At 37.7% G+C, this 25205-nt stretch overlaps 1 protein-coding gene across 3 annotated transcripts in view; it reads left to right on the top strand.

Moving 5' to 3' along the window:
* Positions 1–25205, top strand: part of LOC131542803 (cadherin-22-like) — a 220011-nt gene that overhangs the window by 153378 nt on the left and 41428 nt on the right. For all 3 annotated transcript variants that reach the window (XM_058779807.1, XM_058779808.1, XM_058779809.1), the window contains exons 8-9: positions 10275–10411; positions 23746–23867. In XM_058779807.1, coding sequence (XP_058635790.1) covers positions 10275–10411; positions 23746–23867 — 259 coding nt within the window. The remainder of the gene's footprint in view (positions 1–10274; positions 10412–23745; positions 23868–25205) is intronic.

Raw genomic sequence — 25205 nt, 5'->3', positions numbered from 1 at the left:
CAGCCCATAAATAAACCGTACATCTGCATTTACACTTGTAAGATCATTTAGGGTAAGATTTTGTAGTAGATTTTCTGTGTCCAACATGTTTGTTTGTGTGTGTGTGTGTGTCTGTATGTACCTGGTATTTATCACATTATGGGGACCAAATGTCCCCACAAGTGTAGTAATACCAGTAAATTTTGACCTTGTGGGGACATTTTTTAGGTCCCCATGAGGAAACAAGTTTATAAATCATACAGAATGGAGTGTATTGAAAATCTGAAATAGCAGAAAGTTTCCTGTAAGGGGTAGGTTTAGGTGTAGTGTTGGTTTTGGGGCGATAGAAAATACGGGTTGTACAGTATAAAAACCATTACGCCTATGGAGAGTCCCCACAAAACAATGGAAACCTGTGTGTGTGTGCGCGCGTTTTTGTGAAAAGTCAGGACATAGATTTGTATAATGACAAAGGTATGACAGGTATTACAAGGTGAAGGTGACATCTCAGGACATTGACCCATGTCCCCACTTTTCAAAACGCTTATAAATCACTCAGAATGAGGTTTTTTTGGAAAAAGTTGAAATGCACAGTCTCCTGTAAGGGGTAGGTTTAGGTGTAGGGTTGGTGTAGGGCAATAGCACATACAGTAAGTACACTATAAAAACCATTACGCCTATGGAATGTCCCCACTTTTCACAAAAACAAACATGTGTGTGTGTGTGTCTATAAATTAAAAACAGCAATCCTTCATTTGTTTCACAATGTACATAAATATTGCCAACATTTAATAACTTTTTCTTTTTCCTTTTTTTAGTGTAAGTTTTAGTATTGTTTGTTGTGCTTATATAATTTATTTGTTATTTATTTATAGAATTTAGAAAGAAAGAAAGAAATATTTTTATTCAGTGAGGATGCATTTCATTGATCAAAAGTGTCAGTAAAGGCATTTATATGGTTATGATATTAAGCAACACAACAGTTTTCATCATCGTAATAATAAGAAATGTTTCTTGAGCAGAAAATCAACATATTTGAGTGATTTCTGTATAAATCATGTGAAGGAAAGGCTGCAGAACTTCAGGCCTGAAATATTTAGTAGTAATATGCCCAGACATTTCTAGAAAAAATTGTTGCATGGGCAAAACTTTGTTGCACAACTCTGCAGCTATAGATCTTACAGGGGTTTTGAATTTAAATACATCATTAAGCTTGGCAGCGACGGTGCTTTATCAGCTATTTTATCACAATGCACAACTTCAGTGACTGTGAGCCTCAATGAGATAAAGTGAAAAGGCAAAAGAGTTTGTTTATGTGTGTATTTGTGCATTTGTGTGTGTGTTCACACCCTGGCCACAGTCCACTTCTTCTTAGTTTAGACAAGGATCAATTTCCTCCATTGAGGAGCCTATTACTGGAGATATATGGAGTCACGGAAGCGTAACAAAGTGTGGCTCTTGGAATGTGCTGGCCGGAGGCTTTTCCCATTACGCTATGGGCATCTTGGCACGCACAGTTATCAACCTGCCATCCTTCTTTACAAACACACACACACACACGCACGCGTACCATCCAGAAAAGCCTCTTCACCTCCAGGCCTTGGGAAGCATGTCAAATGTCTGCTCGATCGCAAAAACTTTCTGTCTGCTGTTGTGTTGTCTTGCGTGTCCAGACCTGTGACTTCAGGCATAAAGTCTGGTTCACACTGCGGCTCATTCTGGCCAGGAACCGCACACTTATGCGGGAAGAGAGCATGACTGACATGTTAAGTGATCGAGCACAGTTTGTTTTAATATGCCTTTAAGGGGCAGGTTTATCAGAAATAGTTTATACTGCAATAATCTGGCATGGAGAAGCACTTACTGTAGGTCCAGAAATTGAGTAAAGAAGTACAGAAAACTCTTAAAAATTGTGAAAGATGCATAATGCATCGTTTTCAGATATCAGACGATTGTATGTTTTTATTTATTTATTTAAACTGTATTAAATGCTTTTTTTTTTTTTTTTCATAATTTCACATTGTCGTGATGCCTACATTTACTTATAGCATTGATTTAGCAACTAATTTACATTTACATTTTTCAATTATTCATAGTAAAGAAAATAATTACAGTGCAAAATAGATTTTCATATATTTCTGATTTGAGAAGATGTGACAGATTTAAAATAGGATAAACAACAACAACAAAAACGTCTCGGTTACGTATGTAACCCTCGTTCCCTAAAGGAGGGAACGGAGACGTAACGTCAAATGACTGACGTAAATGGGATCTCGCCAGAGAGCCCAATCACCTTCGAGTGTTAACAAAGCAAGCCAATGACAGCGGTGGTACAGCAACTGTGGCGATGGGACGTTACATACGTAACCGAGACGTTCCCTTTCAGTCAGTCATGTCCGGCGTAACGTCAAGTGACTGACATAAATGGGATCCCTATGAAAACGCCACTATTGCTGACCCCTTCCAGTGCCCTGTGGAAGCCGGCAAGTCCCCCTACACCAGTTGGGACGGAAGATAGGACAGGGCTTAGGCAGAGATGTCCGCCACTGCTGTTTCGTACAGTGGATTGGATAACACTGGGAAGTGTACCCAAGTAGGGGAACACTACGGAGCCACATCCTAAAAATAGGAGGTATCATGTGGAAATTGCACATATGGACTGGCCATCAGCAGTACTACATATGGAAGTCCCGGCAGTAGACTCAGCCAACCTGGGGTGAGATACTATGCAGCAGGGATGGCAGGGAACCCCTGCCAGGGAAAGACACGGGCTCACCGTGAGGGGAGCCGTACCGTGGAAGGATACACATGTGGGATCACCCGAAGGGGAATCACTACACACGGGCACCTAGCCCAGCACAAGGGCTGACCTTGGGCAGACACACGAGTGCTGAACCTGGTGCCTGGTGCTCCGCCACACCTGGCCGCCGAGGGTGCGGGAAGAACAAGAAGGGTTCGCCAAGAAGGGGAACTGAACTGGGAAGCAGAAACACAATATCGGCTGGAGGGACCGGCTCTATTGCGTCCTTCGCCAGTAGGATCGCGATCTCTACTCGCAAGACGGGAGCATCCTGGTTCAGCACAGTCGTGAACCGAATGCTCCTGAATTTGGGAGAACGCCAGGTAAACTGAATCGCATAGCCGAGTCTGATGGTTCTTGTGAACCAGCGAGACGGACTGGGGAGCTCTAGCCAGGCCCTCAGAAACCGCACAAGCGGGACAAGAGGAACCACCGATGTACCCACAGTGGGGCAGCGAGGTGGAGCGCAGGGACCACCAAGGTGGACATCGTCTGACCGAGGGACCGCGCTGTGACTTTCGTTGCCCGCAGGGCAAGGTCCATCGCTGTGCACAGCTCCTGCATCACATCTGGGTCAGAACTGCCCTCATGCAGCTGCATGAGCGGACAAGAACTTACAGGCGGCGGCGCTCTGCGGGCACAGTTGCATCGCAATAGAGCACTCGACTGGGGGGATCTCCACATACCCCTTAGCCGCCCCGCCATCGACTGCAGTGAGGACGGAAGAAGCACTAGCTCTGCTTCGGGCAGAAAAAGGTGCCCTCCACGACCTAGTAACTTCTTCATACACTTCCGGAAAGAAAGGAACCAGAGGTGACTGCTGGTGATCAGCATGCAACACCTCCAGGAACAAATTATCCAACCTCGAGCGCTTGGGAGACGGAGGAGGTTTCCATTGCAACCTGATGCTCTCGGCGGCATGGGAAAGCATAGCAGTCAGCTCTGGATCTGACTCAGACAACTCCGCTCTTCCTGACGGAGGCAACACAGCCGAGTCCTTATCTCCATAGCCTAGCTCATCCCCCGATGCAGTGATCGACATCCTGTCGTTTGCCAGAGCCCCGAATGAGATACTAGGGCCCGCCCTGTCCGTGGACAGCTCATCTCGAAACACCAGAGGGTGCGATGTGCTGGAGGAATGAGGGGCCTGTAGAGACGCACTCGACGGGGAAGCCCTCACTGTGATCCTCAAATCACCCTGGCCTCCGCTGCTGAGAGACAAAGACATTAGAACGGGGCATGGGGAGGGGTACTCCTCCTCGTTTGATGAAGAGGAGCCTCGATCGCAACATCGCGATGGTCATGTTCCCGTAATGAGAACTTGAGTCATCCACGAGCACTGCCTCAGTGTGCCCAATGCCCAAGCACGAGATGTAGTGATCGTGACCAGGAAGCGACATCATCCAGAAACACACGAGTGGAAGGACATCTTTAAAAAGACGCCTGCGTCACTCGTAGAGCTCTTTTAGATTTGTTCTTTTAGGGAAAAAAAGTGCTGAAGCCCACAGGGGAGGTCGCAGCGCGACCACAGTTTGATGAGCTGCAGCACGCCGTCCAAACAGGAAACAGAACAGCAGCACTGGACCAGCAAACCTCCGCTGAAGCGCCATAACACCAACACTCGCTGTCTTGTAGACACTCTCTTCATGATTACTCAAGCAGAAAGGCTCAGCTCCGAAGCTAAAAGCTGAATGTGCGATTGCACGCTCTCTCCTTTTATACCTGCACTGCGGGGCGGGGTGTACAATGCAAAGCTCGCACGCCAACTGTCATTGGCTTGTTTTGTTAACACTCGAAGGTGATTGGGCTCTCTGGCGAGATCCCAGTACGTCAGTCATGGCTGATGTAACGTCGAACATGACTGACTGCATCACTGTTTTTGTTTTACATTTATATTGCGAAAATTATAATTACTGTAGCTATAAACCACAACTGTAACTTACTATAAAATTATAATCTAAATATATTTATATATTACTGTATATTTATTGTTGTTGCTGGGTTTTTATTTTTATTTTTAATTTTTTTTCAGTGTTTAGTATTATTTATATAATTTTATAAATATTTTAATAATTTACCAATACTATATACACAAATACTATAGTATTTATTAATATTTAAATTTGCAAGGCAACTCTTTTTAATTTAATAATTAATTAATTTCAATTTTTTTATATATATATTACATTACATTTTTCACCTAATATCTTATTTTATTTTATTCATCAATTTTTAAAAATGTATTTATTAATTTATTTATTTTTATTATCCATTTTTCATGTTTTAGTTAACAATAACCACATTGTTTTAAATGTTCAGGTCATGGGAATTATTTTCTTTCAGAGGCTGTAGAGGTGATATATCCACTAAAACAAATGTCAGATCCAATTCCGGAGTTGCAGGATCCGTCTTGTTCCGACACAAATTAAATATTGCTTTTCAATATTTGATGACAATAACCTGTTAATCTTTAGCAATGGTCATTTGTTTCCAGTCGAACTGATAAAGACCCCTTTGTGATTCAATCAAATTAGAGTTTGTTAGAGTAATTTCTATTTTTGTATATAAAGTACATCAGGCGGTCAGTGAAAGGACTGCAGGTGGTCTGCTGCTGCGTCGTCTGAATTGCGTAGTGAACCCTGGCCATTATCAAAGATGCCCGCCCTGCATTTCGGTCACGCATTTCCACATCCTTATAGAGCTTTTTATTCTCCAAAGCCATCAGCGCACAGAAATATGATTTACTCATTGCCGCAGCTCAAAGGTGACGCACAAGGGAAGTAAAAGGCTTTGGCTGGCCGTATAGTCTCTCTCTCACACATACACGTAGCCTTTGCAAATTACCTCCATTAAAAATGCATGAGGCTGCGCTCAAAGTGCTCCAGGTGTTATAAAGCACAGCGCAGTGGCAGGAAACTCTGCTGGTTGGCTGGCACACGTCTGCGTATGGCGTGGAGCCCGTGCCCATCGGTACCACTTTAATCATCTCCATTGGACTCAGCGAGCAAACAGGGGCTTTGCCCAGAGCCCCATCACTCTCTCCCGTGCCCGTACCACCCAATACCAGCGGGATGGCGGACGCATGGAGCCCTCGGAGAGCACTATACCTGCTGGAAAAGCACACTCCTGCTATTTGGATAGGAAATATTTGTTTGTTTTCCTTCGGCGGTGGCTTTTTATGAGCTCCAAGAGAGACATTGATACCTGTGCTACATTTAAATCTCTTTGTTTTTTTCTTTAGACACTGCAAGAAATTACTTTATAAAAAGTGTTTTTGTCTTGTTTTTCAGTAAAGCAGCTAAACATTCTTGAATCAAGATGCATTTATTTATTTATTTTTCAATCCATTAAGGGACTTTATGCTTAAAACATTAATGAATATCTGCCGATGGGGTAAGAAAACTCTTTTTCCCTTTGAATTAAATTTATTTTTCGTATCCCATGGGTGGATTTTTCTTGTTTTTAGTACAAGCTCACTTTAAGCAATAGTTCACCCAAAAATGAAAATTTGCTGAAAATGTGCTCACCCTCAGGCCATCCAATATGTAGATGTGTTTGTTTCTTCACCAGATTTGGAGAAATGTAGCATTCCATCACTTTCTCAGCAATGGATCCTCTGCAGTGAATGGGTGCCATCAGAATGAGGGTCCAAACACCTGATAAAAGCATCACAATAATCCACAAGTAATCCACACCACTTGTTCCACATTACTTGTGGATCATTGTGATGCGTTTATCAGCTGTTTGGACTCTCATTCTGACGGCACCCATTCACGGTAGAGGATCCATTGATAAGCAGATGATGCAATGCTACATTTTCTCCAAATCTGATGAAGAAAATAAACTAATCTATATCTTAGGTGGCCTGAGGGTGAGCACATCTTTAGCAAATTTTCATTTGCCATTCCTTTAATTTTCTCAAGTAAAGAAGCAACATAATCTGTACTGTATCTGTATCTTGACTTAAGAATGTTTAGATATTTGTACTGTAAAGCAAGGTACAAATACTGTGCAAGAAATTCAGTTTTTGTAGTGTAGATCGAATTTTTACTTTTCTTAAAGTTTACAAGTGTTTGGGTGACATTACAATATTTGGGTGACAAGGACAGAGCTGTGCTGTTTGTTTTCTAAGCAACCAGATGTATTATTCCCATGCTGGCTTGAGCAGCAGACTAAATAATATTTCAGTTTTTGTTTCAGTGTAAGTATTTGTTTTTGTTTATTTGTTCATGAAGAATGTTTTTGAATGCAGCAACTCAAGGCCTTTTTTAAATCAACACACACTGGACTTGTGCTTCCATGACAATTAAAAGCCAGTAGGAATAATGCAGTTGAAAAATCTTTTCCACGGCCCAAATTCAGGATTTTCTGCACCTCGACTTTAATAGCTTCTTTTCTTCCATCTCCCTTTGGGCAGTTTAACTTTTTCCAAAGCGTTGCCTCAACCTATTGGCACAGAGTAATAAGCACAAGGTAAAATAAGAAGTGAATTAATTCAGATGAATTTGTATTCCATATAAAGTTTAAAACTGCAGAAGCTGACATTAAACCCGCAAGGGTCTTAAAAAAATGAAGAGAGTACGGCGAGTCAGAGGGAAAAATCACAAAACCCTCATTGAGTTTTGTCCCCTCAACTCTCTGTCAGTGGTGATTGTATTCCAGACGGGATAAAAATATATTTTGCTTTATCAAAGCACTGTATGAAATATTAATCATTTGTTTGGAGAGGACAATTGAGGTACTGACTCTAGTTTGTCCTCACAATTCGTGACTAGAAGTTAACACAATTACATTATGATGATCATAAAGTCATTTTTGTCTTGGATTAAGTTTGTGCGATTAACCCTGATGTTCTGTCAGTTTATATATTTGTCACAAACTTACATACATACACACATTAAGGTTTGAAATAAGCACTAACTGAGAGAAAATATATATTTAAAGGTGTCATATGATGCGATTTCTTGTTTTCCTTTTCTTTAGTGTGTTATGTAGCTGTTTGTGCATGTATACGATCTGCAAAGCTCAAAGTCTCCCACGAAAGGGTTAATTCTATCTAAAAGAGAAGGCTGATCCAGACTGGGCTAAAACGCCTCATTAAAACACGCCCCCACATGTCTACGTCATGATGTGGAAATATTTGCATAATGCCACCCAAATGTGCACACAAAGAAAGAAGGCGTGTTTCAGTAACCGCAGTAGTGTTGATGAAGCCATGTCAGGGAGACGCTGTATGTTTCTGTGCGAAAGCAAAAGCACTTTATTTGGCCTTCCGAAAGTAGATGCAATTAGGAATCATTGTTAATATTTGTTTACAACAGAACAGCACAACCCAAATGTTCGAATTTGTGCAACGCATTTTATGGACGACCATTTTTGTGAACCTAGGAGAGTAAAAGGCTGGCTGTGCAAAGGCTATTTCAAAAAAAAAAAAGGGTCAATTCCGACTTTGCTATGACAATCTGGCACTTCAGAATCAGCTACTGTAAGTATGTTTTGATATTAGTTCAAGTATTTGCTATTGACTATTCAAATGCAGAGTTATGCGCAGTGTAGAGTAATGCATTGTGTGTGTGTGTGTGTGTGACAGAGAAAGAGAGAGAGAGAGACAGGGTCACATAACAGTGGAGTCAATTGTCTTAACTGCAGCTTGTGTACTGCAAATACATACGAGCATCATCACTGTGTCTGTCACGTGACTCTGTTGCCCTTTCGGGCTTGAACTGATGGTAAAACTAACGACATTATTAACTGTCTTGATATTTACTTTGAAAGCTGAAGCTCGCGATTATGGTAAGGGGCATTACATTTCCGACATGTGCTTGTGGTGTTCGGCCAATCACAATGCATTGTGTTAGCTGGCCAATCAGAGCAGACTGTGCTTGTCAGAAGGAGGGGCTTTGTAGAAAACAACGCTTTTGAGAGAGGCGGGGCATAGAGGAAGTACAATAATGTGCAGTATTTGAAAAATAATGTGTTTTTTGAACATTAAAACATGTCAACATATTCTGTTACACCAAACACAGAAAATAATTATATTTAAAAAAGCATCATATGACCTCTATAAAAAATATATATTTCAACTAGATGTGAAGGCAACATTTCTCACTTTTGTTTAGTTTAGATTAAAGTCCTAAATTAATCAAAACTAAAAGTAAAACTAAAAGCTAAAACCAGTGTTATTTTAATGTAATTGAGATATTATTGTAGTGTTTATTAATATTTTATTTAGTTTTTTTTTTGTGTGTGTGTTGTTGTTGTTTTTTTGTTGTTGTTGTATTTTCTGCTTTCTTGTTAATTTTAGTTTTATATTAACCCCCTCCCCTTGGCAAATAGCTGAAATTAATATAATTTAAAATAATTTATTTTTAATTATATGCATTTTAAATGATTAAATTAAAATTAATTTAAACAAATTATATAATTTATGTATTTTTATATATATGTATTTATTTTTTTTTTTTTTGAGTTAACATTTATTTTATTTCAAGTAACAAATTTGTTGATGCCAACAAAGTTCTCATTTGCATTGTGTTGGAAGTCTAGATTTTCCTACCTGGTCTCATGGCATTTACGTACCTGGGTGCACTTTTTAGCGTGACATGAAATAGGTACCAATAAGTACATATCACTGCAGTTTCCAAAATAAATGAACACTTTCACACAAATTTACATAGTTGCGATTAATAAAGCGTAATTTTCGCACAATTACTTGAAGAACATCATGCTATGACTTCAAAACAATATTAATATGGTGGGAGATTTGAAAACTGATGCTTTTGAACGTTAGCATCGCACACATCCAGTTTCATATCTATGGGTTTTCATAGATGACAAGTTTGTTCGGTAGCTCACGGAGTACGGAGACGGACTTAGGAGACGAGAAGCACCGGTTCGAACCCCGTGTAACTACGGTTCGACAAAGCAGTTAAAATCTGCGTAAAAGGAAGTTCAAATGGCACAGTTGCATCAGCTAATATGTTTTTATATCAGTTTTGCATTTGTTAACACTATCGGGTAGGTTTAGGGCTGGATTTGGTGTTGGGCATATTTCCAACACGATAGAGCATTAATCTTTAGCGACAGTCCCTGGATATTTGAATTCTGAACCGCCACAATACGTATCTGAAGCAACGTAATAAAAAAACAGCAATATGTACCAATATCTACGTAATAAAAATGTGCCAGGGTTCACATATTGAACCTGTGTTTTAGCGCCACTCAGTGGACATTTCTATTTCAAACTGCGGCGAAACGTGCAGCAAGGTACGTAAAACGGTGTCGCACAAAAAGTGCGCAGAGGTACGTATTTTTATGAGACCAGGTTGAGATTTTCAGTTTCGGTCTGTTCATTTCCATGTCCTTTTTAGTGCTTGACTGTCCCACTCCACTTTTTTATGGAAAAGGGTATTAAAAAGAAAAATGACAGTTTTCGAGTGGATGACATAAATCTGATTTCTGTCTCTTTACACCCTTATTTGTGCTTTATTCCCAGGTTCTCTATAGACCGGAGCACAGACCAGGAGCAGATCTTTAACATCGATCCTGTAACAGGCGCCATCACTCTGGGAAAGATCCTGGACCGGGAAACTGCCGGCTGGCACAACATCACGGTTACCGTGGTGGAAGCAGGTACAAACCCTGTTTACTGCACTCCATCAATCGTAAATGAGTTTCAGTCAAGTGGTCCAAATTCTGTGCACCCAAATTAGAGACTTAATTCCCTTAAATTCAAAACAGAGAGATGGCTTTCAGTTTAATATGGTGTTTGCTGAAGTATTATGCGTGTTAATGCTGAGATAATGAAGCTAAAGCAGTTACTGTGTTTATATAGAACACGACATAACAAATAACCCCCAGTGATTTACATTGTTTTTGCATTACAGATTGATGTAGAAATCAGTTTAATCCTGTACTGAAAGTCCTTTAGCTAATGTGGTGTTAAGCCCAATTTATACTTCTGCGTCGAACCTATGGCATAGCTACGCCGTAGGCTCTGTGTAGTATAGCGTAACCTACGCCGTAGCCTGACGTGCACCTCTCCAAAATTCTAACAGCGCGTCAATTCTATGAGGACCGCAACCGCTGTGATTGGTCTGCTAGAACCCCTCCCTCCGTATGTACTTGAGTTTTGTGTGTGTTTATGCTTATGATATTTATTTGTTGCCGTCACGGCTATAATGCTTCTCCGACGAGCCACTTCTGCGGGTACTGCGGGTTACACAAGCAACATGCCCGTGGACACTGCAGACTAGTGGTTTGCATGTATACTGCACGTTGACGCGGACAACGACGCAGAAGTATAAATGTAAAGGCTACAGAAGTATAAATCAGCCTTAAATTTGGTAAATATTGCTCGAAAAATCTGTCATTAAGCTATATTGTCCAGTTTATATTATCACAGTTTTGGAGTGAAAAAAGCATTATTTGCGGAAAACTTTTTTTGCAATATTCACTCCAAAACCAATGAGACGTACAATCAAGAAATGTAAAACCTGTGCTCATAGGCGGAGGGTGAACCAACTCCAGGGAAAGGCTAAAATTTGCCTAATGTTAGTGTAATCGATTAACGCGCAAATCATAACCCATCGTTTAGGCAAGCACATATGGTACTCACTGAATACAAATAAAACAAGATTTGTGACTTTTATCTCACAATTCTTAATCTTTCTCGCAATTACAAGTTTATTGTATATCTCATAGCTAATTCTGACTTCTCACAATTCTGATTTTTTTCTTCAGCATTGTGAGATATTATGAACTCAAATTGCGAGTTATAAAGTCCAATTCTGAGGAGGAAAAGTCACAATTTATAATAACTCGCAATTGCAAGAAAAAAGTCAGAATTTAGAGTTTATATCACAAAATTCGGAGAAAAAAAGTCAGAACTGCGAGATGTAAACTTGCAACTACGAGAAAAAAAGTCAGAATTGTGAAATAAATAGTCCAATGACCTTTTTTTTTTATTATTATTCAATGGCAGGAAAAAAGACTTCCAGAAATGGCTGTCGTGTCACAAAAAATAAAGACCGAACTTGAATATAACCTGAACATAATTTAATAAAAAACATTTTAAGTTACTAATTGTAACGCTTTCATTTCCATGGTTATTCAAACAGCACATAGATTATATACAGAAAGCAAGCAAAGAACATTTACATTATAAGAGAACATGACTGACTTCAGTCTAGCGTGAGTTTAAGCACGCTCAAAAAACTGATTAGCGATGACTCATCTGATTGGCCATTGCATTAATAAGCTCAAAAGAATCGTGTATGATTGGATATAATTCGGAACGCTGTAAAAAAAAAAAAAAAAAGCAGATCATTAGCAGATCTATATTTAATGCCACAATTGACACTTTTCATTTCATTTTCACTTTATTCGTGACATCCTTAATAGATTTAGTTCAATTGTACAGGGGCATATTTGTCCAGTTTGGTGACATTTTTGCCCCAAGCCCCCGTTCATTTCAGACCCGTGGCCAGGGGAAGGCTAAGCCTTACACACGCTCTGCCTATGCCTGTGCTAACTGAAAGAAAACAAGTTGATCTAAACTAATATTTGGTAATAATAAAGTATAAAATGAAATGTCTAAGCTTTTTTTGCTGGCCAGTCATTTTTGAACGGAAACCCCACAAGTGTAACAGACAAATCCCCAAAAAGTACAGAAATTATCCTTTTTTGAGGGAGGTTGTTGTACCCTGTGTGAGCAAAATTCAAATCAAGTGTCATTTCATTTCTGAACATTAAAGGTCCCATGACATGCTGCTTTTTGGATGCTTCTGTATAGGCCTAAGTGGTCCCTAAAACTGTATCTGAAGTCTGTATCCCGAAATTCAGCCTTGGTGCAGAATTTCAGCCACTATGAGCCAGTCCCACAATGAGCTTTCCTTAGGACGTGCCATTGCTGTGTCTGTGGCTTTAAGGACGAGAGAGGCGGGGCAAGGTGGAGGGTGGGGGTGTGGCCTTAACCAGCTTGCGCTACCATGCGCTAATGTTGACAGTGGATGTATCGCAATGGCTCAAAGACACACAGTCTTTCAAGCTTTTCAGTTTGACCCAGAATCTGATCCGGATGGAGAAGCACCGGATGAAGAAGTTGCAACTCAGCGGATACAGCAGGACGTCTCCGAATGGTTAGTTTAAAATATTGTGTCTGGATACGGTACTTTAGTTGGTTTGTTACAGTTATTATCATGTAGCTAATGCTAGCCATAGGCTCGGATGAAGGAACTAAAAAAATACTTAGGTGTTCATTTGTACATCCAAACACTGAGCAACTATCATGCTTCGCTCGTTTGCAAACCATGATGTCTCTCGAAGAAAAAAAAAAATATTGCGCTCGCCTCGCACGGAAGTAGCTCATTTTCTCATGGGCGGGCAAAGCAGAGAAAGGGGAGGTAACCTTTCCCCGTATGACGACATAAAGGGAAGATTCCAGATTGGGCCATCTGAGCTTTCATTTTCTCAAAGACGAAGCAGGAGACCCAGGGCTCGGTTTACACCTATCGCCATTTCTAGCCACTGGGGGACCATAGGCAGGCTAGGGGAACTCATATTAATGTTAAAAAACCTCATAAAGTGAAATTTTCATGCCATGGGACCTTTAAAGGAGTCATGAAATGCATTTTAAAATGATTTTATAATATTTTGTGAGGTGAACTATTCAAAATGCTCATTATTAAGATACAAATGGTAATTTTTAGCCCTCTGATTTGTTGGAAGGGGCGTGTCTGCTGTGAGTCGCAATGTAAACGCCCACTGCTGTGATTGGCTAACATCTTTGCATATAAAAAGAGCATTACATGTGAACTCTCTTGAAAAAGCCACCAATATTACTTAATTGTGATTACCTAAAAGTGTTGATTATAGATAGACGTCTGTTGCATGAAAGGTTGTAATGCTGCAATGTAGCCAAGTCATATCTACACGATTCAATGATCGAATACTTCCATCATAACTTACTCAGTGGAAACACAATGTAAATAATTAAGAAATTGTTGAGCAGTGTAAACTGTTACCGATGCAAAATTCTGCAGAAATCAAACCACTGACAGACTCCTGCTGCTCCAGCGATTATAAAGAGACTGATCTTTGATCGCTTTCTGTATATAAACAATATAGAGAACGGCTGGTTTTGTTCTGACAGGAACAGAGTAAAGTTGATCGTTTAGTCACTGGCTTGATTCACTCATGCATAAACTAACAGCTGTAAAGCATGTCTGTACGAACGTATTACACCGATCACAGCTCATCAAATGCAGTTTCAGACTTGATGTTTCTCAAGGTTAGTTTATAAAGTTTGCAATCTTTTATGCCTTGATTACACCTGACGATGACGCATGTTAAGGAGAAATTGTGATGTCAAGTTTGTCCCGATTTCAAATCCAGGTTTTCGGAAAAATAGAAAAGAATAATTCATATTTTCAATTTGGGAGTTGGTTTTGAATTCTGAAACTTGCAGCAAACCTCTCAAATGTGTCAAGAACATTTTGTTTCTCCCTTTCGTGACCCCTTTAACCCTCACGCTTTGACATTCAGATCCCAATTCTGGAGTCATAAACCATTTGTTTTTCTCAAGACGTATGATCGCTCTTTCTAAGAGTTGCGTCACATCATGGGTTTTAGTCGAAATCTTTCATATTAAAGTTGAGAGAAAGCACTTCAATCTCAATCTCAGACACAAATACCAGGGTTTTGCTGCAAGATAAAGTCCTTTTTTGCAGAAAAAGAAGTAGCTTTAGCAAAGTCAACGGCTTAATCAGAATGCCCAGCGAATTTCAGCCTGTGCTCGTTCACTGCGGAATACATGGGATCTGGAGTCGCTGGGCAATGTGGCGTCGAGTGGCCAGTTTGGAAACGCTTTTCATAATTCCCACGTACATTCGTATTTTAAAATTTCACACTCCACTCAAGAGCGTAATGAGTGTTCATCGAAGAGTTACGTCTGCAGATCGATGTGCGGCGAGCGTTTCACGCGCCATTGCTGGAGATATTAGTAAATATGATATTTCAGACAAAATCTGGGAAATCTGGTCATGCACAGAAGCGCAGTTCAGTATGCCTCAGTTGGCCGGGAATAAATACAATTTCAATCCTTTCAAGGCTGTGGGTTTAGTCCTACTAAAGCAGGCGTGGCAAACGTCGACCGATCGCACCGCGCTCCAGAGCTAGAAGTCGACTTGAGGAGATGAAATTTTCTTTGCTGTCCAGAAAGAGTTATCAGGGCGGCTTCTTTGCGAAGTCTTGGCACGATGCTTCCAGACTGGAGTTTTACTGTCAGAAAGTCTGGCAGGCCGTCGGCTCGCCACAGAATCCTATCTGCTGAAGAAGAGTGACATATAATTTCTGTGCGTTTGATAGGCTCTATGATATCAAACTGCAGACAGGCTCTCTCTCTCTCGCTTCGTCTTTTTCAGGTGATAAATAGAGGAAAAACCATCATGTCTTGCCCTTAGGGTAAAGAGATACTATGAACACAGTTGTGTCTTTATCTCGACAGAAAGGACATTTGGTGTGGAGAGTGAAAAATAAGTGCTCTGCGCTCTCTCTGGATTTTGAGCCGTTTCGAGGCTCCTGCTCTAAAATTTGCCCTTTCCGGCCATTAGAAATGCAGAAGGGTTTATATGTAACAAAAAATGACATTTCTGTAATCACGGCCAAACTCCTTGCTTTCATTTTTAATGAAAATGCCAAAGTACAGCGAGTACGACCGGAGGAGCTCCAGTGGATTTCACTGCTGGTGGAGTTCATCTTCTCAAGTGGCTTTTGCATTGGACGTCAAATGGCAGCATTTTGATTTAGATTTTTTTCTTGATTTGAATGCATTCATGCAGTAATTGACCTCTAAAATACCAGAAAGTTTGATTTGATGAGCAGTCTTTGACGTCAAGGACAAAATTAAATGTATTTTCTCACCCTATTGGCAGCTTGCATTAAGTATGAAGCTTTAGTCATAAATATACATTTAGTTAGATTTATGGCTAAGAAAAGAAAGAGAAAAAAAAAATCCAACAGGGAAGAAAACACATATATCTCATGCAGTTTTGCTTCTCAAATTGTTTTTATTTCATTTTTTATTTTAAGGATGTCATACCTTTTTAATGCAAGAACTTAATTAAGGGTTATTATGGTAATTCATCAGGCTTGATTTTTCTTGTTTACTTGTTACTAAGAACAAATTTATTAAATCAACTGTTTATGTATTGTGTTAATAATAATGAAACTATAAGAGATGTAATTATTAATACTGTTTCTCTCACTTCATAATTTTAGAGTTAGAAAAATGAACTTAATTTAAGTTATAGACTCTGAAAACAATATAGTCTTATTATCTCTTGCAAGCTTGCTCCTGTAATATATTTTTATTTTAAAGATGTTTATATCTTTTTAATGGAAAAAATTAAGAAAAACTTTTTTTTTTTTTTTTTTTTTTAAATTATGGTAGTTCATCAGACTTGTTTTATCTTTTTAATTGCAAATATATTACTAAGAAAGTATTGAATCAACTATTTATGTATAGTAATAATACTTTAAGAGATGTAATTATTATACTATTTTGCCAACTTTATAATATTATATATATATATATATATATATATATATATATATATATATAAAATAGAAGACATTCTCTACCGTCTTTAATATCTCATGCAATTTTGCTTCTCAAATATATTTTTATTTTAAGGATGTTTTATGTTTTTAATGCAAAACTTACATTTTTGCAATAAATTCAAATAATTGTATTATTATTATCATCATCATCATCATTATTATTTTATTATTATTTATTTATTTATTGTAGTTATAGTAGTTCATCAGACATGACTCTTCCTTTATATTAATAATAACATAAGACATATCTTTTTTAACATAAGAAATATAATTTCTGTTTTTATAACTTTTTAATTATACTACGGTTGAAAAAAAAAAGAACTTAATTCAAGATATATTCTCCAAAAACTTCTCAAATAATTGATGTTATTAAGAATGATTTTAAGAAAATTGTATCAATTATGTTATAGATTTTAAGAAAATGTTGGTGTTTTTAGAAGTCCATCAGACATGATTTACTTGTAATTATATTACTAATAACGAATGCATTCATTCATCCATCCATTCATTCATTCATTCGCTCACGCTTTCATGCTTCCATTCATTCATTCATGCATTTCTTGTAATTAGAAAAAGTTAATTTTAAAAATATGACTCTCAGATTTTTAACATGACATGTTGCTGATCAGTTTTCCAAACACAGTACATTCGGTTTTAATGCATACAGTTCTTATAAGGAGACAAAGTGACTGTACCGGTCAGTGTTGTTTTATTCTTGAGGAGACAGATGAAGTTCAGCAACATGATTCACACATTTCATCTACAGCGATGACCCGAGATCACAGACGTTTATTGCATCTGACATCGGCTGTCCGAGAGGCTGTGACGCAGTGAAAATAAAGCAGCAGTGCTTTTACTATCAAAGTTAAATTTAGCCCTTTATACACTATTTTAAATGAGTCAAACTCGTCCAGACTAGAAATTCACTTATTGCTTTCATGCCAAATTGTTGCTCTTGGACGTCTCTGATGTCTTCAGGCGTGGGTTGAGGACAGAGATATTGTTTTGTCAATTTGCGCAACATTTGAAGCTCATTAGGCACGGTTAGTGCAACCGGGAGAGCTGATAAAACAAGACGAGTTTAATTTAATATTTAGGCCATAGGTCTGCAGTCTGTGTCAGTTCTACTAATTCAGTGCCAACTATCACGCAGAGAAGGTTTGTCTTCTGCGCGTAACTCCCGCTGGAGCTCTTATGAGTCAGAAATGCACCAAAGGCAATCTGAACTTTCTTTTCTTTCTTTTCTTCTGTTTTAGGAGACAAACATTTGACTGGATATGAATCATACAAGATTGTTTAGACTTTCTTTAAATATGTTTTCTCACAATGTGTAGAGAAACTGATTTGCAAAGCGCCATTCTGAACTCTATAATTTCAAAATATTATATTAAACTGGTTGTTATGAAAGACTAAGAGGATGCATTCAGTTTCATATTTTAACCCTCTGGGGTCTGAGGTCATTTTGGGGCCCTTGAGATGTTTTGACATGCCCTGATATTTGTGCTTATTTCAGCTACTTAAAACATACTATTGACCAACATGTAATTTTTTTTGTATTCAGCACAAACTGTGCTACAATAATATGTGACTAAGATGGATGTACATGTTTGCATTTTTTAGAAAAAAAAATATTATGCGTGGTTAGTAAGTTTTGGGGGAAAAAATGTAGCTGAAATAAAGCTAAAAAACCCACACTAAATAGTCCTGAACAAGACTTGAGTAATCAGTCTTGTAGGCTAGAATATTTACTTTAAAATTATGTGAAAATCATTCTGCTTACTCATTCACAGAAAACAATATATTGATTTAAAATTTTCAAGACATGTTTTGTGGTCGAGGGTCTATATGCGAGGGAGTGGCAATGGCCATGAATGTTAAGTGTGTCTCACCTGAGAGACAAAGGGCCCTCCCCTAATGGCCCCTAATGGCCCATCAGTGTGACTGTGAGGCAGGTAAGAGAGAATGTGAGGAGATTGAAAAAAAAGTTTTTTAATTATTTGTATTTTATTTACAACACAGTATAATCAAAACATACATAACGAAGGTCAAAGACACATTATTGTGCACACTGATCTAACCACAGAGATGTGAACAGACTTTGAGTCATTCCTGCAACAGATTCTGTTCAGCAAGTGAAACAAGTAAATCATACCTGATATTTACGCGTGTTATTTAAGTGTTTCTACTTCTTTCCATGGATTCAAGAAGAAAAAAAACATAATCAGTAGAAAAGGAGATTGTTTTAACATAGAATATCAGTGTAGTTGAACATCTGATGTTGGTGCAGCGCTCTCAGAGGAAAACAGTTTGAAGAGACATCAGGATACATCTGGTGCTGGTATCTGATTCAATGAAATAAAAAAAACATTTGTGAGCATGTTAATATCAGGAACATCTGTGTATATACATACATACATACATACATACATACATACATACATACATACATAGGTTTTGTAGCCATAGACTCACACATGCTTTGTACTATCATAAAAAAGAGAAAGAAATCTTATATCTGAGAAACTAATTATTGTTTAGCACGTTATTAAAATCTATTTCTGAACAGAGTAGGCTATTAATAATAAACATGTACTAAACATACTTAGACTCGTAGCATTCATGTTACAGTGTACACTTATATTACTTTTATTGTTTTATATAGAGCATGAAAACATCATCGCGCCGTAAGAAATTTAAAATCATATTCAAAATGTTTTACACGATTTCAAACATTGTTGTCAGGAATTATAGTTTGGGAAAAACCCAACTATGATTTTGTAGTCATATAATCTAGTATGTATGATTTTATAGTAGTCTATGATATGATTCTGTAGCCACAGACTCAAGCATGCTTTGTACCAGGGACGATTCTAGGATTTTCATTTTAGGGGGGCTCAGCCCCCAATGAGGGTATAATAACAAAAAAATAAATAAATATTTACAAAAAATTGATTGAAAATTTGTACAAAAAATTAACAAGCAATTAAAATGAGTGCACTGACTGAGTGCTGTCGGTCACTGTCTTTAATCATTTCTATGCATAACTGTATGGTAGTTAATGCCACATGCACTGTAATATTATGTTCTATATTGAAAGCTAAATTTCCAAATGAAAATAGCAATAACGTGATCGTTTTATAAAGTATGCGTTCATATGTGTTAAGGGCTTTCGCTGAAGGAAACAGCTGTTGGTGTGATGAGTGGTGAATGCAGCGAAAACTTTACAGTAGATTGGAAACCATGACTTTTTGTAAACAGTATTTATGACAAAGAACTGCATAGATGTAGATATTATAACAATCTATCGATAAACACACACCTTGTCCTCTCCTCTGCGCCACCGCAGTCTGTGGATTGAAGAACGCGCAGAAAGATGCGGAGGAGCCGAATTTCATTTGAAATTTAAAGGGAAAGAATCGCAAGATTTTTAGGGGGGCTGAGCAGAAATTCAGGGGTGCTAAAGCCCCCCTAAAAATGCCCTAGCGACGCCCATGCTTTGTACAATAAAAGGATGTACTTTGTACTATAAAAAGTGATATTTTATATCTGAGAAACTAATTATTATTGTTTAGCACGCTATTAAAATCTATTTGTGAACAGAGTATTAATAACAAACATGGTCTAAACATTCTTAGATGTAGCATTCATCATGTTGTCGTTTGGGAAAACCCCAACTAACTGTTAGTAAATCTGTTCAAGTTTATGTCACAATAACACGTTAACTAATGCAAAAAAGAAACATTACTTACTCATCAGATTGATCTCCTCTGCTGGATGAAATGGTGTTCTTCTTTCGAGGGAAATCCTTCCTTTACTCAGCGCGAACAGTAACAGTAGCCGCGATGAGGATCTCTTCTTTGTTTGTGTTGGGCGTTTGCACGTGCGCACTTACCACGCGGCTATTTTCATATGAACGGCGCGAGCCGCGCGGGGGCGGGATCTCATTAGAGATAATGAGTCAGACGGGACAGACTGAACATCGTGTTGGTTTCATACTGATTACTCCATCACAGAATGTTTGTTTTCGATAAGACTTGCTTCATTTCAAAGTAGACACTTCAAGTTTTCTAGAGATATAACTCTCATGTCTGACACATATACAATGACCTCCACATGACCAAAATAAATGTCAAATGCCAGTGACTTTTTTACTGCCATACATTTTACTGGCCATTATTTCTTTATTATATGTATACTTGCAAAATAAATTAATAAAAAGTTAAATTATTTATTTGATTTGATTTGATTTTTTTTTTTTTTAAATCAGCACAATATATTTAATATTACCACAATAAATATTTTTGCATTTTTATTTTATTTGATTTTATGATGCAAAGTTTTCATTCAGTGTAATATTTTATCTATCATATTTAGACATATGCTGTGACCTCCAAGTTAATTAACACAGTGGTGCATTGAGACAGCAATTAATCAGCAAAAAAATGTTGTCATATTGTGCATCTTCATCTGATATAAAGAATGTATTATTGTGTTGTCATTTGTGATTTGCCGTTACTAACAATCAGTGTTTATTGCCGTGTTATCTACATGTTTGAGACAAGGATCGTTGAGATAGCAGTTCATAATCACCCTCCTGTCCTTTTGGATTTAGTGTACTGCCAAACCCCATAAGACTTCATTTCCGTGTAAGTCGCGTGCCGAGCTCCACGACATGCTTTCAAACAGGATTGAGGAGCATCTTTTCTAATATAGTGCCTGACTGGTAATATGTCATGAAGATATGTAGCCGTCCAACATCTGCTGGGCCGCTAACAGAAGCCCTGCATCCTGTAATCTGCTCAAATCCCTTCTCTTCATATCGCAGACGCACATCTCTAGTTAAATATAGCTCTGATGTCTGCTCTATATAAGCGAAAGTATTGCAGTATTTGAGAGAAAGTATTGCTGGCTTTAGAGGAATAATACACTTGAAATCTGTTCCTCATGCATTGTTGCAATTGATCAGAGCTTTGAGTTCGAATTATGTGCTTGGTTTATTTGGGTGATTCTCATGAATACTTGTCCAATAATCAGCAAAATCAGCACAGTATAGGGCAATATAGTAAATAAAGTCGTGATGAATACTTTGCCACTTAACTTGTTTGTTTGCTTATTTTTTTTCTGCAATTAATCTCAGATTTTTCATACGGTATAGCTTTTCTCATTTCAAAATTCATTCAGTATTCAGTTTCAGCTTTTAAGATTTGTTTTAAAATACTTAATTTTTAATTTTATTTAAATCAGAATAATATCAGGCAATATATAAACACGACCACGATTAATACTTTGCTATATTTATTTATGTATGTATTTTTTTTTTTTATTATAGAGCACTGATTTTTTTATCTTTTCTGTATTCAAAATTCATTATGAATTTATAGTTTCAGCTTTAAAATACTTGATTTTTATTAGATTTTTTTTTCAACACTGCAGTCAATAATGTCACAATAAATATTTAGCAATTTAAATATTTTTTATTTTGTAATTTTTGTTTATTTGTTTGTTTATTTTCTGTGTTAGATATTATTTATAATATTAAAATAAATTATCTTTCTTTCTTTAAATTTTGGGGTGAAATTGGTTTACCAAAAATGTGTTCGGTTTACAGATATGTTTGTGTTTTATAATGCATAGGCAAACAACTGCGTATTTTTAAATTAGGCAGCACTAATTTGCATATGCTACATCACATAATATGCGTGGACTACTGTACATCCCCGTAAATAAACACAAGCATAACAGCAACACACTGTTAATTAGGAAAAGGTAATTATGTCTCATTACAATTAAAATGGTGGCCCACTCGGTGGCCTGCTGTGGTGCTGAGAAGCATCTCTTATGAAAATTAAAACATTTCTAATGAAATAATGAAGCACAGAAATGAGCTCAGGATCAGTCGCCTCCAACACAGAGAGCTTTTTTAATTACTAGATAATTTTACTTATATGAACTTAAATGAAACTAATTATGTACGCATTTTCCAATAATATTTCCATTTTATTGTAGCTTAATAAGGCCACGATCAAAATGATATTGCAGCCCAGTATTGAATCCATTTTTCTGTTTTTATGTCATTATGTCAGCCCCAAACGGTGAGCTCTTATCATTAAATGTTTCTGTGTATAGTCTTGTTTGTCTTTGTTAAGAATATGAGTTGCTAATTGTTCATTTCCTCAAAACTGTTGCAGAAGAATTGTCTTCCTGATGAATTCACTGCTGGGAGAGTGGTTAGAAGTGCCTTCAGACACAAACTTTGTTTATATATTATTTGAGGGCATTTAATTAGGGAGGTTTGAAGCCCCAAATCCAAAGCGTCCTCATCTGCAGGCTGTGTTGTGCTGGTCAGTGTCATACACGCATGGTGAAGCTGAGATACACGCTTTAAAATGCATGCAAAATACAGCTGCGGTGTTTCAGTGGAATCTAATGAGACAAAATCACAGTGTTTGGGTTTGTTCTTTTCTGCCGCTCACAGATGTGGCCAGCGTAAACTCTGCCGTCGTCATGACAACCGGTGCATGTGTTAAGAGAATTCTTTGTTTTAGATGTAACATTCTATGTGCGATACATTGTTTCCTGTGATTGGGATTCTATTATGAATACACTGATGCCACATTCAGATCTATCTATCTATCTATCTATCTATCTATCTATCTATCTATCTATCTATCTATCTATCTATCTATCTATCTATCTATATTGTTTGTTTGTTTATTTATTTTATTCATTTTTTTCCATTTGTTTTTCCCTGCATTAGATTATAATTATAGCACAATTATAAAACAAGACAAAGAAATGTGTTACAAATATTATTTTTTCAGTGTTTATTTTGTTTGTTTGTTTTCTTCCTACATTAGATAACATGTAGTATATTTATGAAGTTTCTTTCTTTCTTTCTTTTTTTGTTTATTTTGATTTCCACTGTTGAACAAAACAAACTTGTTAGGAAATTTTTTTGTATTCACTGTGTTTATGTTGTTGTTGTTTTCTTTTTTCTTTTCTTTTTTTATTGCATTAGATGTTAAGTATAATAGTATCATTATAAAAAATAACTTCTCTATTCTTTCTTTTAATTTTGATTAGATATTACAAAAAAATAGTATTTTTCAGTGTTTTATAATGAGCATTTACAGTAAGTTTATGCATTTGTCAGATGTGTTTAAAGTGATGTATGGTGTAGTGAATTAAGATTGTAAGCGTGTGTTTCCTAGGAACTGAACCTGTGCTCGCGTCACTCCAGTTGACCCACACAAACTAGTGTGATATTTTAAAAACGTTTAGTGCGGCAAATAACTTCCAGTCCAGTTGCGATGGCTCTGATGATGGTTTAATCTGCCTCTCCTCAGATAACCAGTCCATGGCATCACAGACAGCGGTGAGCATCCGCATCCTGGACGTGAATGACAACCCTCCCGAACTGGCCACTCCTTACGAGGCGTCGATCTGCGAGGACGCCAAACCTGGCCAGGTGAGATAAAGCCTGAGAACTCACATCAGTCTAATCAGAAATCACGCCTCGACATGATCACATCTGCGTCTGAAACCAGATCCGTGGTTCCGCACACAAATCATCACTACTGCTGATTTGATAGGATATCTGCGGTCAGGAGACACTGACTTAGTCGTGTTGATAAAGCTGACAGCTGCGATACGGACCTGCGAAGGAAACGTTGTCATTTCCATGAAAAGCATATGTAATCTGACATCAGCCAGTTCCTCTCAGACAGCTGCGCTCGCCGCTAATATATATCAATCGCGGTGCGCGCGGGAACATCAGGTGTGCAGCGTGATGAAGTGGTCAGATTCTAATTGCATTGTGGGACTGCCGCACTCAGCACGGCCTCCCTGATTCGCTTTGACGGCAGTTTACAACGCCTAACGAGATTTGTTTTTCTCAAGCTCAATATCTCGTCTGATCCCGCTGGGCTAATGTAGTTTGGCTAAACTCACCATTCTCTCCTTCCCATTTGGCCGCGTCCTAAGATGCGACCGGTCTGAGAGATACAGCACCGTGACCTCGCATGACCTCCGAACCCGGACCGAAGCGCTGGAGTCCGGCAGAACAATCAGTGTGTGTCAGATTTAGTACAGAGCCAATCGCTTTCCCGTTTTTGTCAGAATAGTTTCATTATTGCTTTGCTCCTGCTTTGGACCTTTTTCAATTTGAAAGAATGATCCGTCTGACATTTCGTCCCAAAGGCAATTTATAAACTCTAGTCGCGAAAGAACGGCAGCAGTGAAGCAAACTCACCTGCAATGATTTTGTAGCGACTTGTTGCAGATCTTCGCTTTTGTTTACTCATGGAATGGAAGAATACATGTTCCAAAAATGAGACTTCTGTCATCTTTTATTTACCCTCATGCTGTTTCAGACCCACCTGACCAACGGTCTTCTGTGAAGCACAAAAAGTGCATTTTTGATGAGATAAAAAATTACAAGCTCTGCTCCAAACCTGGTGAGCTGCCTAGCAAACTGGCACGGCGCACAAATCTCTCCATGAAAAGCTTGCTGATATTTGGAAAAACAAATAAAATGAAGTAATTGTATTAATAAATGCATAGCAATAAATGCATTTATTATTTTACATTTTTTGTTTAATTATATTTATAAAAATTTATTTATATTTATTTTATATTTATGAACTTGTTCATTTTAAATGTTAGCAAATGTTATATATTATTCAGAATTAACATTTCATTTAACTTATACATGTTTTTGATTTTAAATGTTAACATAAATATGTATAATAAAATAATTGACAATAGTTGGTAAAATAAATAAATAGAAAGACAATATTTGGTAGTA

This window comes from Onychostoma macrolepis, chromosome 06, assembly GCF_012432095.1.
Source record: "Onychostoma macrolepis isolate SWU-2019 chromosome 06, ASM1243209v1, whole genome shotgun sequence".
Lineage (NCBI taxonomy): Eukaryota > Metazoa > Chordata > Actinopteri > Cypriniformes > Cyprinidae > Onychostoma > Onychostoma macrolepis.
The sequence above is the reverse complement of the archived record's forward strand: the minus strand, read 5'-3'. Positions and strand labels throughout refer to the sequence as shown.